At 40.8% G+C, this 15,807-nt stretch overlaps 1 protein-coding gene across 1 annotated transcript in view; it reads right to left on the reverse strand.

Moving 5' to 3' along the window:
• Window positions 1-7,366: 7,366 nt before the first annotated feature.
• Window positions 7,367-15,807, reverse strand: part of MINDY4B (MINDY family member 4B) — a 35,125-nt gene continuing 26,684 nt past the window's right edge. Inside the window, exons 11-12 of the mRNA XM_031009880.3 lie at window positions 10,214-10,394; window positions 7,367-8,212 (exon numbers count right to left, since the gene is read on the reverse strand). Of these exons, the coding sequence (XP_030865740.3) occupies window positions 8,070-8,212; window positions 10,214-10,394 (324 nt within the window). The 3' untranslated portion in view covers window positions 7,367-8,069. The remainder of the gene's footprint in view (window positions 8,213-10,213; window positions 10,395-15,807) is intronic.

Genomic DNA, 15,807 nt, shown 5'->3' on the forward strand with positions numbered 1-15,807 from the left:
TGGATACTTGCCTTAGAAAAAGACAAACTGCAGAACAGAGACAGAAGAGAGACCAGGCCCCAATGACAATGTTGGAACTCCTCAGTCCATCTGTGTGGAAAGGCAGGACTACCTCCAGACTTGTCAATTATGTGAATCAACTAATGTTCTTTTTGTTTAAGCCAATTCAAATCGGGTTTCTGCTACCAAATAAATCTAATTCCACAGGCAGGACTATCAGGGGTTTTCAAAAATAGTTTCTGTAGGAAGGCACGGATTCAAGGAAGGCATCTGAGGCAGCACCATGAGTGAGAAAGGAGATAAAGTGGGCAGAACCATGGCCCCCCACTCTGCTTTCTCCACATCAGCTTTGTGTGTATCTGTTGTGCATGTTGGGATTCCACATGAAATTTCATGTGAAAACTAGATTTTGCTGGTAAAAAATTTGCAAACCCACTGGGTGAGATAACTGAGGAACAAGAAGAAGAAACACCAGAATGTGATTTTTTCCCAGAAAGAAGTCTATTTTTCTTATTTACCTGTCGTGTAACATATTTTAATGATAGCTTCCCAATACTTAAAGGCTTTTCTGATGTGATTGGTGGTGATAGTAACTACTGTGAGTTTTTTGATATTATAAAATATGATGATTTAATTTTCATAATACATTGAATCAATATACTTCAAATGACTAATGCATGGGGAAGATCCATTCAAAGTGTAAGATACACCAATGGATTTTAATGAAACAGATTTGAAAAGTTCACTGATACAGTTTCAGGTTCTACTTTGCTACTAACCCTTAATACATTACCCCTTGTAGAGTTTTGGTGTAGTATCAAAGAAGAATGGCCACAAAGCTATTAAAATTCTTCCTCCCTTTTTCAACTAAATATATATGGGAAGTCAACTTTTCTTCATATATTTCAGCCTAAACAATGTATCACAGCAGATTGACTGCAGAGGCAGATATGAGAATACAGCTGTCTCATATTAAGCTGGCCATTAAACAAATGTACAGAAATGTAAAATAATGCCACTCTTTTTACTATTTTTTTCTTGGAAAATATAATTGTTTTCCATAAAATACTATTTCAGGTAAATATATAATAGGTTTTGTTGTTATTTTAAATAAATAGATAAATACTTAACAATTTTTCAGTTTTAATTTCTAATAGGATAAATATTAACAGGTGTGACCCAGATAAACCAAAGTACTTTGACGTCCTTAATTTTTAGGTGCGTAAAGGGGTCCTGAGAAAAAAAAGTTTAAGAACCACTAGACTAGTGGATAGTTAGGTATTTAACACATAAGCATACAAATAAGGATGTAATTGTAAACCTGGGTGTATTAGTCCATTTTCATACTACTATGAAGAAATACCTGAGTCTGAGTAACTTATAAAGAAAAAGAGGTGTAATGGATTCAGTTACACGTGGCTGGGGAGGTCTCACAATCATGGCATAAGGCAAAGGAGGGGAAATGACACATCTTATGTGGTGGCAGCAGGCAAGAGAGCGTGTGCAGAAGTGCCCTTGATAAAACCATCAGATTGGCTGGGTGTGTTGGCTCATGCCTGTAATCCCAGCACTTTGGGAGACCGAGGCAGGCAGATCACCTGAGGTCGGGAGTTCGAGACCAGCCTGACCAACATGGAGAAACCCCAACTCAACTAAAAATACAAACTTAGCCGGGTGTGGTGGCGCATGCCTGTAATCCCAGCTACTCAGGAGGCTGAGGCAGGAGAATCGCTTGAACCCGGGAGGCAGAGGTTGCCATGAGCCAAGATCACGCCTTTGCACTCCAGCCTGGGAAACAAGAGTGAAACTCCATCTCAAAAAATAAACCAAAAAAACCATCATATCTTGTGAGACTTATTCACTATCATGAGAACAGCATGGGAAAACCCACCCCCATTATTCAATTACCTCCCGCCGGGTCCCTCCCACAACATGTGGGGATTATGGGAGCTATAATTCATAATGAGATTTGGGTGGGGACACAGCCAAACCATAACACTCAATGAGTGATATAAAGGAAAAGAACAAGGTGCTAAGAGAGATGAACCAGGAGACCTAATTTAGATGGGGGATGGTGTCAGAGATGGTGCTACTAAAGAAGTGGTTTTTAAGCTGATCTGAAGCAGGAGATGGGGGTAAAGATTGTTGTGCAGTGGGAACAGCAGGAAAAAGCCCCCAAAGTGGGAACAAGATTGGTTTGGGTGGAGCATGGTGGTGAGAGGAGAGTGGCATGAGAGGAGTCTGGCAGGATATGAAGCAGGGGCTAAACCTTGCAGGCTCTTGTAAATCGTGTGAAGATTTTGGCATTTTTGTCCTAAGTGCATAGAAATGATCATAATATGAATTACTCTAACATAATTCATCAGGCTTGAATTTTTTAAAGATAATCAGGATTCAATTTTTTTTTTTTAAAGATAATTGATTTCTGTGTGGTGCTGTGTGGAAAAGGGATTGGAAGGGGACAAGAGAGAAGGTGAGAGCAGTCGGACGGCTATTGTAATAGTCCAGGTGAGAGATAGTGGTACCTGTATCGTGGAGACAGCAGTGCAAATGGAGCTATTTCAGAGCTATTAATACCACTTACAGGTTTTGCTGCTGCATTGGAGCGGAAGAGGGGATGACTCCTAGGTCAGAGCAATCCTATACACTATGCTTAGTGACACCAGTCCTAAGTATCACCAAAACTAAATACCCATTACATCAATCTGTGTAAATATTTTAGGTTTGTAGGCGTGTGTGCCTATATATATGCATGTGATTAAATTGCCCACGTTTACTTTTATAATTATGTGGTTATGAAATTGAAAAAGTCACTCTCATAGCACCACCTTGTGGACAGTAATAAAAAGAGTGTGTGTGTGTGTGTGTGTGTGTGTGTGTGTGTGTGCGCGCGCGCACGCATTGTTGGATTCAATCACTAGGAGAAAACACAATACAAGTTCTCCAGAAAGTTTACCAGTTATCAGCCACCCCAAGTCCTTGGAAGGAGAGGGGATAGGAATACATTCGGAAGAGTTAAAGTTAAACTGGCTATTCTGAAAATAACAGATTAAATTCATTCAAACCAGATCCTCTCTGGTTGATTTTAACATAGTCATTGACTAAAAGTATCATTTATTCAGATAGCCCCTGACAACCCATAATAATACTTTTTGTTTTTATGCCGAAATATGTTTTTTTCAGTGCATTTACCACTTATCTTCATGAGATTACGGGAAGCATTTTTGTATAAATATCAAGCCTGATGGAAATGGATTTATCCTAATTCCTCACTTAAGTTCCGAACTCACCTAGAATTGCATCCTCTGAGACTGGGCTTTTCTTTTTTCTTTTTTCTTTTTTTTTTTTTTTGAGACGGAGTCTCACTCTATCGCCCAGGCTGGAGTGCAGTGGCGCGATCTGGGCTCACTGCAACCTCCGCCTCCCGGGTTCAAGCAATTCTCTGCCTCAGCCTCCCGAGTAGCTGGGATTACAGGTGCCCACCACCACGCCTGGCTAATTTTTGTATTTTTAGCAGAGACGGGGTTTCACCATCTTGGCCAGGCTGGTCTGGAACTCCTGACCTCATGATCCACCTGCCTCGGCCTCCCTAAGTGCTGGGATTACAGGTGTGAGCCACTGCACCCAGCCCTTCTTTCCCCTCCCTCCTTTTTTTTTTTTTTTTTTTTGAGACTGGGCTTTTCTTGCTGCCATCTTGAATCTGATTTGGTTTTCTCTGTTGCGCTTTCTTTTTTGCTGGCGTCATTTTCCTCACACCTTAGCTCATCATTCTATCCTGTTCTATTGCTCTGGGCTTCTCAGGAGACCTCTTTCCTTCACAAGACTGGCTTCTCCAGGTGTTAGAAAGTGTCTCTACATGTGAAGCAGATCCGTCTCTTAATTTCCCAAACAAAGCACAGGGAATATCAGGCTAGAATGTTTAACATCTTAATTTAAACACAAAGGAATTACAATGCAGGAAAACCTAAAATGTTACTTCTTCTGATCGTGTCTCTGCTTTAAGAAGCCCCTTGGACTTCTGACAACTTGCAGTTCTCTGTCACTTGGTTGTGTTCCCTAAATGTTGGTCCAGGCCCTGTGCAAGGCTCCCAGCTCTGGCAGCAGCATTAGGGTGGAGAGAGCCTTTCTTCCCTCTCCTTAGGCCTACTCCTTCCTGCTCCCACGATGATTGACAGAAGAAATGCCTGCCCTTACCCACAGGGCATGGTTTCTAGACACAGTTCAATTCTCATTTTTCTCCTCTGTCTCTGGCTATTTCTTCTGCGCCTGCTTTCCAGGCTCTTCGCACACTGCCTGACTGCTGACACTGGAATTCCTCAGGGCTCAGCATTAGGCCCAGCTATCTTCTTGCTTCATACTCTCCTTGGGCAGTCTTACCCCAGGCCACCATGTTACTTACCCTTAGTGACTCCCAGGTGTATTTATTTCTCTGGTCCAAACCTCTCCATTGATTTCCAGATCCTTATTTCTGATCCATTAATCTACCTTTCCACTTGAACGTTTCATGTCTAAGACTAGATGTGTGATTTCTTGCCCTCAAAATCTGGTATGCTTTGAGTGTTTCCAAGTTCTGTGAAGGTACAACCTTCCATCCAGTTATCAAATCAGAAACCTAGAAGTCATCCTTGATCCTTCTTTCTTTCTTCCTCATCTCCCTCCCCATGCAACCTATTTCAGCCTTCTCCATTTTACCTACCAAGAGGTGTCTCCTGAGATGCCCACTTCGGTCTACTTTAATTGCCTCCATTCTGTTCTGACCATCTCTTGTCCACACCACTGCCTAACTAACTAGTCTCTGCATGCCTAACTGGTCTCTGCATGCACTTGGGGCTCTCTCCAATCCATGTTCTACTCTGAGGCATGTGTTCAAAATGCAAATCTTACCAGGCCACTTAAAACCTCTCCAAGGTTTCTCACACCTCGTAGTCTACACTGCCTTGCGGTGGCCCCACCTTTTGCTCCAGCTGCTTCACAACCACCCTTAAGCCCCACAGGCTTTTCTGTTCCTCAGGCGCATTCACCACAGGGCTTCACATCTGCTCGCCCCTCTTCCCCTTACCCTGTTATCTCTATGCAGCCTTCTTCCTTCAGCTAACCATCTCTTCCTCAGACATGCCTTTTCCTTTTCTTTCAGTTCTTTATTATAAGATTGACACACCCAAAATCTCTTCCCTTAGTTTTCAAGTTTATCTTTATTAAAGTGCTTTTTGATTAATTGTCATCTCCTCAGAAGAGCCTAAGTTTCATAAGAAAAGACGGTGTGCCACATCTGATTTTGCTCGCTGTGCTGATTTTCCCCAGCATCCAGCATAGTGCCTGGCACATACGGCATGTTAAAAAACATTGAATGGCCAGGCACGGTAGCTCATGCCTGAATCTCAGCACTTCGGGAGGCCAAGCGGGTGGATCACTTGAGGTCATGAGTTAAAGACCAGCCTGGCCAACATGGTGAAACCCAATTTCTACCAAAAAATACAAAAAAATTAGCCAGCGTGGTGGTGTGCACCTGTAGTCCCAGCTACTTGGGAGGCTGAGGCACAAGAATCGCTTGAACCCGGGAGGTGGAGGTTGCAGTGAGCCAAGATCACACCAGTGCACTCCAGCCTGGGCGACAGAGTGAGACTCCATCTCAAAAATAAAAATAAAAATAAAATGAAAACACTGAATGAATGAATGAATGAATGAATGATTATGTCTCTAAGGCCCTGACAAGGGAATTACAACCATTAACAGAAAATGCAGGCCCAGGTGTGGCTGAAGCGTGCCCACAGCCTGGACAGCTCAGGTCCAGTCTCAGCCAGTTGCTATTCAGGGTTATTTCCACAGTGTGAAGTGAAGGGAATCTCAGGCCTCCCCCACCCTGGCCTGCTACTACGGGTCTTGTGACATTGGTGAGAATGTTCTTGGAAAAATGATTCACACATCTTGTCTAAGAGCAAACAATAATTCAGGGGAATGTTCCAGTCTAAGTTGATATTTGAAAGAGGAAAATAGTTGCCATCCCCTCAAGGGTTCATTCCCACTAAAGACACAGTCAGTTTAGATGACTAGGCAGAAAAATTAATATCCCCGTCTTCAAGCAAACAGCTTTCTTCTGCTTTGTATTTGAGAAGCTGAAAAAAAAGTCATTTTTCTCAAAACAAAGTTTAAAAGTGAACTAATGGCTCTGAGAAACTTCCAGTTATTTTTAAATAACATGTCTCCACTCTGAAGAAAAAAATCAAGTATTACCGGGTACCCTGTTTATAAGATAAAATAACTTATTTTCACTGAACATTGACATACAAAGTAATTAATAGTTTTATATATCAAAATTATACTTTTACATCTAAAACATAGGTACTTAATCTTTCCTCCAGTATTTTACTTATTTATAGACTTGTTCCAGGAATAATTTAACCCAAATTACAACACCATATAAAATATGGCAAACTAACATAAATTATAAACAAATTAAAAATTCAAAGGAGGAATAAGGGAAGGAACATAAAATGGATACAAGAATGAGGTCAATTTAAAAGTTGGCTTTTGTAAGGACCGATACACTACCCGACAGTCATCCGGCTTTTCTTCCTTCTACAAAACCCTGATTTTGTTCTAATATCAAGTGCCCTGTTCTCAGACTCAGAGGATGAACCATGATGATCTGAGTCATGGATCCCCTAGCTAGACAGTTCTTGTTAAAAGGAATATCTTTATTGTTTGCGACTTTTAGTGAGATCTCTTACTTGCAGCTGAGCAGTTCCTTACTAATGCACTGGTGTGTTTTTTAATTCAGCTCTAAGCAGTCAACTCCAAAAGAGACAGTAAGAAACAATGTAGTGTCCATAAAACAAAAAACAGGCCCGCACCTCAGGAAAAGCACAATGTAAGTAAGATTAAGACCACATAAGCCCAAAGTCTGTAGGGATCCACTTATTTGTCCAGTGTATTTAAAATCCCCAGTGAAAACACCAATGATAAAGATACTATAATCCGCAATCCAAGCCTAATTACCTTTCTCTTCTGACATAATTTATTATTCACCTTGAAGTTTCATTTTCTACATGGTCCTTAAGTTAAAACATTATTCTTTGAGCCAAATGCAAATGCATTTAATAAATGAATTTGAATGAATGCAGAAAGATTGTTCTTTGAAAACTAACCTTTGGATTGTGAATACAGTGCCCTAAGTCTGTGAGGTGGCAGATTAGCGGGCTGGCTGGCGGTGTCTACATTATTCTCGTGTACTTCTTTTAGAAGGAATATGTGTTTACTCTGTGTATCTCTTCAGAAAGAACATAGGCATTTAACAGGACAGGGAAAGAGTATATTCTAAAAAGAATTGTTTTCCCCTTTGAATAATGACACAAGAGATTTTATTTTTATATATAATTTTATGTAGAAATCAGAATTTTTCTCAGTTTGTGTATTTATATCCAGCATTGAAGAAAAGAAACAAACATACTGCTAATAAAAAGAATGTCTCCTTGTGGCTACTGAAATCCACATGTCAACTGCTATAGCTGTCAGCCTACCAGGAATAGCCCCTGCTTCAAACCCCAAGAAGCCCATTTACTATTTTAATGACAAGAACTTGCTAATGTGGGCATATGAACTGTATCCTTGGAAAGGAATGCCGTCCATACCAGGAAGTCCTTGAGAAGGCTTGAGTTCTTGCCATAACTAAAAATCTGATGATGCATTACCAATGACTTCATCCCCAAATGAAAGCAAGCAGCCTGCTTCCATAATCCTTGTGGAGAGTTATACCAAGAAAAGACAATTTTGGAAAAACATGCAAGAGAGAGGCTTCATTTTCTCTTTTGAATAAAAGAAACCAGTCTATGTGACTACGGAGGAGGCACCATGCAGGCCCTGGTGTGGGGGCCTGTGTTTCTCCTACAATGCTGACAGCTAGGGATTTACCAGAGACTTAAAAATGAAAAAACTGCTAATGGTATATATATATATTTTTTGGTGGGGCTTGTGAATGAGAAATATGGAAATGAATGATCTCCCCCACATTAGGCTTTTGCATCCCAGCAGTTCTGACACTTCAGACTTCATTGCACAGCCTAGTTTTCCCTTTAGAAGAAGGGAACGGTCCCATTCCAGTTGATGGTGGCCTCTCTCCACTTGGTTCTGATTGCCATCTCCACTGGTGAAAACCGTCGTCTTGGTCCATGTTTCTCTTCCTGTTGGTCTCTTTCCCAGTGATGGGAGTGAGTATCTGAAGAAGGAATAGCCAGCATTTAGACTCAAGCCTATGAACACCATTCCAGAGGAAACCACTAAAGAAGGACAGAAGGGTGGGTGGGCAGGAGTCAGGCTTGGCAAATTGTGCTCCTACAACTGGTTAAGCAGATGGGGATTCAAGCAGGTAGTGTGTTGAAATGCCCCATACAGAATGAGTCAGTGGTAGCCTGGGTTGTTGTGCATATTAGGACGTAGTATGTGTGTTGAAACGCCCCATACAGAATGAGTCAGTGGTAACCTGGGTTGCTGTGCATAACTGTTGATAAGCTATGTAATACACCTTCCCGTACCATGATGTGACACCTAGAACCAGGTATAGGGTACTAAATATTGTCAGGAAAAAAAAAAGAGGCCAGGCATGGTGGCTCACGCCTATGGTCCCAGTACTTTGGGGGGCTGAGGCAGGTGGATCATCTGAGGTCAGGAGTTCGAGACCAGCCTGGCCAGCATGGTGAAACCCTGTCTCTACTAAAAATACAAAAAATTAGCTGTGTGTGGTGGCGCGCGCCTGTAATCCCAGCAGGAGGCTGAAGCGCAAGAATCACTTGAACCTGGGAGGTGGAATTTGCAGTAAGCCAGGATCACGCCACTGCACTCCAGCCTGGGTGACAGAGTGAGACTCCATCTCCAAAGAACCAACCAACCGACCCCACTTCTCCATGCTTCTCAGAATACATTTGCATTTTTGGATGGAGGGCAAGGCATTCTAGTGGGGTAGGCAAGAACTGGGTTTGGGGCTTGAGTTTATCTCATATTAGCCAGGTGACACTTAAGAAGGTACTTAGCATCTATTGCTAAACTTCATTTATTCAATTATTAACTACTTGTTGGGAACCATAGTTTCCACTTCATAAAAATAGAAATCCTAGTACTTACCTCATGTGACTATTGGGAATGTTATGGGTTAATGCCTGTGAGGCTTTCAACACAATGCCCAGAACAGAAAGCGACTGATTCTTGTGAGCTAATGAAAAATGTTGCTTTACGCAAAGAAGGAAGTTGAGGTAGAAACAACAATATATTTTAAGGAACATATTGTCAATGTTATACTAAATTAAGTGGGTTAATATGTATTTCTCATAAAGAAAAAGAATTAGGAGCTGCACAAATAAAATAGTCACTAGGTGCTTTTCCACATGTAATAATGGAAGATTACTTAACGCCAGGCTTATGGTGCAAAGTCAGACACAGTAATGCTCCATAAATACAGCTAAGGCTACAGATACAAACTCCCAGTTTGTCCAGTGTTAATACCTCGTCCGGGGGTCAATGTTTAAAGACATTTTAAGGTTGGTCTTTTTCCCTCAGGAGTTTATGACCGAAATGATCTGTTCGGTCGTCTGCTTCTCCTGTTGGATTTGAACCTCCCTAAATGTTTGTGGAACTTTTTGGAATAAAAGAAACCAGTCTGTGTGACTACAGAGGAGCCGCCATGCAGACCTGTGCCGTATTCACCATTGTTTTCCCAGTGTCTAGCACCATGCCTGGCACAGAGTAGGCCCTCAAAAATGCGTTTTGTGCTCATTTGAACAGAAATTTACTATCAGTTTGGTTACTTATGTCACTGGATGATCATCTGATGTTTGGTTGTGAGATAGCATCAGCCAATTCTTCCCTGGGTTTTCCCAATTATTTCCTCAGGTATTAGCTGCCTCATGCTCCAAAATCAAAGGCCCCGGAGAATGGCTTTTGGAAATTTGGCTCCATACCTTTTGTTCTTCTCTTACCTGAAAGTTATTGGTTCTTCTCTGCTATTTCTAACCCCCCTGCTCCTAGGTAAAGCAGATTTCGAATTCCCACATTGCAATACTTGGGTTTAGGGCCATGGGATTCATGTGTGGGTTTCATTTTAGAAACTGAGCCTAAGCATTTTCCCGCGGAGCTAGCATGAATATCCACACAGTTGTTAAACATTGGCAGCCGCATCTCTTTGAGCACATTAAAGTCCACAACACTTGGAGTCTGAAATGCTCACCTATTGTAAGATGCACAAGCTTTTTCTGTGAGGGTTGGCCACTGTAAAAGTACATATCAAAGAGACGTTCCATTTTCCAGTCTGATAAGAGCTGCCTGTTTGTGCAAAAAAGGATGCTGTAATTTCCATTGATGTTGCACAGCCAAATAGGTAATTTGGGAGTCTTCAGCATGCTGCCCACCTGGAAGGGGGAAGGGGAATGCAGATAAATATATAGATTTTGCCACATTGTGACACCTGCCGATACATGATCGCGACCAAAAAGCAGCTCTGAGGTTTCTTGTTGCACTTGTTGCGTGCAGGGCACTGTACATAGAGCAAGATTTGAAATCAAGGCTTCGTCATGAATAAATTTGCATTTATGAATGATCTGGTATAGTGGTGCTGCCATTTTTATCTTAATGGATTATATTAAAATTTTTTTGGTGGCCTCACAGAGGAGGCAAAACAACTTCAGTTTGGCTTTGAGGCGAGGTAAAGAATAAATATATAAACTAAAATAGGAATGTAGTGGTGGAATAAGAGAACTCTAATTCTGTGTTTGTCACTGACTAGCATATCTGCTCCCATTCCCAAGATAAGGCAATAATTCATTCAGCAGGTGGTGGTAAGACTTCTGGCAACATCAACTATTTAGAATATAGAAAAAATGATATTTAAGATATATAAAATAGCTTCTGGAAAATGAGGGAAACACATACACACATCACACATATACACATATATCTACAGGTTAACATGATCATTTGTGAAGATGTTCCTAGACAGCAGCTTGTTATCTGTTTTTTTCTAAGTACCTGTCAATCAATTTAGCCTTGATTTTTTTTTTTTTTTTTTTTTTTAAGACAGGATCTTGCTCTGTCATCCAGGCTATCATTGCAGTGGTGTGATCTCGGCTCACTGCAGCCTTGACCTCCTGGGCTCAAGTGATCCTCCCACCTAAGCCCCTGGATTAGCTGGGACTGCAGGTGGACACCATCATGCCCGACTAATTTTTGTATTTTTTGTAGAGACAGCGTCTTGCCATGTTGCCCAGGCTGGTCTCAAACTCCTGAACACAAGCAATCTACCTGCCTTGGCCTCCCAGCTATTGGAATTACTGTACCTGGCCTGGCCTTGAAGTCTTATAGCTAGTAAATGAGATTTGCAAAAACCAGCACTGGCGGGTAGGAGCGGGGAAGGGGATGTAGTGAAAGGGCAGTGGTCCTGCACACTTCGAGTGCGTTTCTATCAGTGATAGCCATCAGTTTGTTTACACAGGCAGGGAAGCACATATTTTTAAAAGCTTTCCATCAAAATTTATTGAAACTGTTTTTAAAAATTTGTTAAATTTATTTCAACTTAAAGAGATAAACATATACACATATATCTACATGGACAAACCCATGATTTCCATGTGATGCCAAGGAGAATTCCTGGGCCCCTTAGCTTGGCCTTTCTTCCTGTAACTGAAGAGACCAATGTTGCCATTCTATTTCTTTTCTTCTCAGTCCTCAGAGTTGTACTGTTTGTTCAGGAACAAATTCTGTTTTGTGGAAATCCAGCTTTGAAAAATTATCACGTGCTTTATCAACCCAAGTATTAAAGGCTAATAACTTGACATTTTGATTTCTCAATAACCCTATTCAAATCTCTTTGTTTCCTTGAGTTTAAATTCTTCAGCTGTGGGTGAGTGGGTGAATCAGAGATGCTTTTGTCTGTAAGTGTTTCACTTTTAGCTACCACAGAAAAATTATATTGCTATGCTGAAAAGAAATGACCTCAGCTGGTAGTTTACAAAAAGTGGAAACCTAGCACCCCAATCAGGACATGTTCGTAATGGGTGCAGGATTTACTCATCTGCATAGTGGGTACAGGATTTGTTGGAGTTATCTCCTCCGGGCTGAATATATTGTGAGCATTTCACATATCAAACACAGGGCCAGTCTGCCCACTGGTTACATCAGAAATAAAACAGTGAAGATGTGCCATTGAAGCAGTAGCATATGTTTTAGTTCCAGATATCCACCACCAATTTCCAAGTAACTTTGTAACTATTCATTAGTTATAAAATAAGCACTTTCTTTCTTAGGCCTTCTTGCTATGGCACCCTTCTGTATTAAGATGATATGTAATCAAAATATGTTATGCAGGAAGTCATGGAATTATCAAGGTTGAAAAACTTGAATAAAACTAGGAGATTGAGAGCTGTTTGTAGTAAAAGGTAATTCCATTGGAACTTCAAATGGACATTCTGGTCAGTTTTAATCTAATAATATTCCCTGTAAATTAATCTGGGTAGGTGTAATAGAATATACACATATATGATATTGTTTCACAGAACATTTGTAATGTAGGTGAAATTCACTTGGCACTCAGATAAACATACTCTGCCAGGTGCTGACTGACACACTATTGTTGCTTTATGCAGCAATACAACAGTTTTCTTTCCTGAGCTCAAAGCTACTCAAGATTTTGTTCTAGTAGGAAGAAAATGAAGTAGTCAAAATGCAACCACCTTTAACCCTCCAAAAGTGGCCTTACAGAGCTCTCACAGTGAGCAAGCAGAACCTTGCTTGCCCTGAGAGATTCTGATGAGACGGGAAATGTCATGCATGACTGTTGCTGCACTTTGAGTATTAAGAGGCGAGCCTTAAGATTACAGTTGAGAACACATCTGGTTTAAAGTGAGTCCTGCAAAAAACAAAACAAAGCACCTTCCAACTGAATCCAGCCGGAGACTACATCCCCCTTTCTTCTTGGCACACCGTATAAGCAGTTTGACTGGCATTTTTTGTTTTAAGCATTTGTATTGCTTTTGGATAAAAACAGTTTACCAGCTACTCCCCAAAAGCAGGATTCTAAATATGTTTTATTGGTGAGATTCCATCAATGCTGAATTTGTGCATGTTGCTTCATGTTGCCATGGTAAAAAGGAAATTAAATTGTGATACAGTGGTGCTATAAATAAAATACCTTTCTCCTTAAGTTCACTCATTGTGTAATCAGCCCAGTATTTTCAGCATCACATGCAGCAATCAAGCTTTTCATAACATATATCATTTAAGCCAATGTAAAATTACAAGGACAGCAAGGAAGATGGACAAATTCTACACATCAAAGTGCAAGAATTGAGTCCATGTAATTCTTTTTTTTAATGCTGTCTAGAACAATGGCGCTTAGAACGTGCCTTTGTATAATAAGCATGATATTGCAAGTCCCAAGGCCCCAGGCTGGTAATCTGAACAGGAGAAAGGTGTTTGAAACGTTGTGCTTTCTTCACTGATTCCTGGTGACAATTCCTGTGCATAACTGTTAATGGCCTGGCTCTCATCTCTGCCACCTGGAATACAGACTTGATGTAACTTTTCTCACTGAGTTTGCAGGTATGTTGTAAAGACAAATTAGTTCATGTTTGCAGGGCGCTACCTCAGTGACTTAGTGGCAGGGTGCAGTGGGTACTGCTTCATTGGGTACTTCTATGGTTGGATTTCTTCCTATCAGACTCTCTAAAGGGAAAACGTAAAGGGGGAAGAAGGTATGACTGGGATAGTGATGTGTGCTGCCAGGGCTGCCGTAGGAGTAATTCTGGCAAGACCTAAATGGCTTCAGTCCCTGAAAAATCAGAGTGGATTTTTCTTCTCAGTGGCAGGTGTGAAGATAATGTGAACCTCCCAAGGCTTTCCAGATGGTGTTAGACTGAAACTGCTTTATGTTCTCACTTAGGTATTGGAACCTCACACTCAAATCTGTACCTTCAAATAGAAAAGTGACAGGGAGGCTTCAAAATAGTGCCTCATCTTATGGGTAGCTGGCTGCGTTCTGCAGGAACCATCAGTCTGGTGGGCTCTGGGGGGCTTGTCATGTCATCTAATGAGAATACCATCTTTTTCTTTAAAGTCTCACCCACTGGGCTGTGACATTGGGACTGAAAGGCACATGTTTTTGCAATCTCTGCAATTTTATCGCAGAGTAATAAGAGATTTACTTAGAGAAGATGGAGGCAGCATTACAGGATGGGTTTCACCTTGACAGCAGAATCTACCGGTCAGGCAGCACGTTGGTTTTCTTCTGAACTAAGACATCTTTCTTATATTAGGTTTTTATCATCAGTACATAAAAATAACCTTCAGATTTGTTGCACCTACCATAGGCAGGAGCTACTAAATATCCACAAAGCACTTGTATACCTAGTTGGCATTTTCACAGGTCTCATACAGAATCAGAAAGGAAAGGTAGTGGCTGCAGGGGTCTTCAATCCGGTCATACTTAGAGCACTGTCCCAGAAGCACATCATGTTGTTTCTTGAGTAAACTTCTGTTCTGCACTATGTTTCAGTTCTATGCTAGGATGTTGTGAAATATTAGACTTCTGGGGATAATACAGTCAAATGGTCTTCTGGTTAGCATGTCTCAAAGCACCACTGAGCTTGGTCTCCTAGGGCTAAGGATTTCCATACACCCGACAAGTGTGATTTGCCAAACCAGGAGGTAAAGTGGAGGCAGTTCACCATCAACACAAGCTCACACCACTCTAACCTAGAAGTCAGTGGATAGAGTTTCAGCTTGTTGAGCACAACTGTCATGCTGTGATTTGCTACCATTTAAATGTTACCAACATGAGTATACCTATAACAGATATTATAGACCATATATCTATATATAGATACAATAGATGATAAAAGTACTGATGATAGAGTATAATTCTAAGAACTGGCATTTCTATATTTATCACTTTCTCAGAAAATAATCAAAGATGATAATGGCAGGCAGCAAGGTCCAGTGGACAGAATGTGATCATTGAATGTAGATAGAACTCGGTTCATATCCCTGGCTCTGACACTTGCCTAGCTGCTAGCTTTGGGTAAGTCCCTATACCTTTCTTATCTCTAAAATGAATGACCAAGCAATAGACCTTGGGCTTAAAGTAATACTGATTACAACTTGGAGTGGAAGTGGGGATTCAATAAATAAATGAAATGACCCAGAAAGGGCCAGGCACACAATAGGTGCTATATGCACAAGGTTATTAGCACAATGAATAAATAAGCTTCATATATACTTGAATATAAATATACTTAAGTATATAAGTGTAAATAAACTTGACTATAAATATACTTCATACATATTTCCTGTATAATGAGCTGATATGAAAAAGCACCTTCAGGTAAAATCATCTTGATACGTATGTTTCTAACATATTCATACATGCGAGGGGTTCAAGTAAGAAAACTAACTGCCAGCCTGTATTTGCTCTTTAATACCTTTTTTTAAAACCAAACTTCAAGTGCATGACAGAGACAACATAATACACATCCTCAGGGTTTCAAGCCATTAGTGTACAATTTCAGGCAATTTTCACTGAGGGCAGAATTCATAGGTATCTCTCTGGGGAGAGAACACTGAGTCCAAGAAAGAAGAATGAAAAGCCACATTAGTCACTCTTCAAAAAGATGGAAGCATTATAGATCTAATTTCCATGTAGATTTTAAAGCTAGCCTGGGCAGTTTCCATCCTTTGCCCTACTTCCAGTTTGTGAGCAGGCATTTGGGTGATGGTCCTGTGGTCTGGTATGTTTTGCCCTCTTCCCAGCAGGAAAGCTCTTATTTTTTTACC

The sequence above is a fragment of the Gorilla gorilla genome, chromosome 2 (assembly GCF_029281585.2).
Source record: "Gorilla gorilla gorilla isolate KB3781 chromosome 2, NHGRI_mGorGor1-v2.1_pri, whole genome shotgun sequence".
Taxonomy (NCBI): Eukaryota; Metazoa; Chordata; class Mammalia; order Primates; family Hominidae; genus Gorilla; species Gorilla gorilla.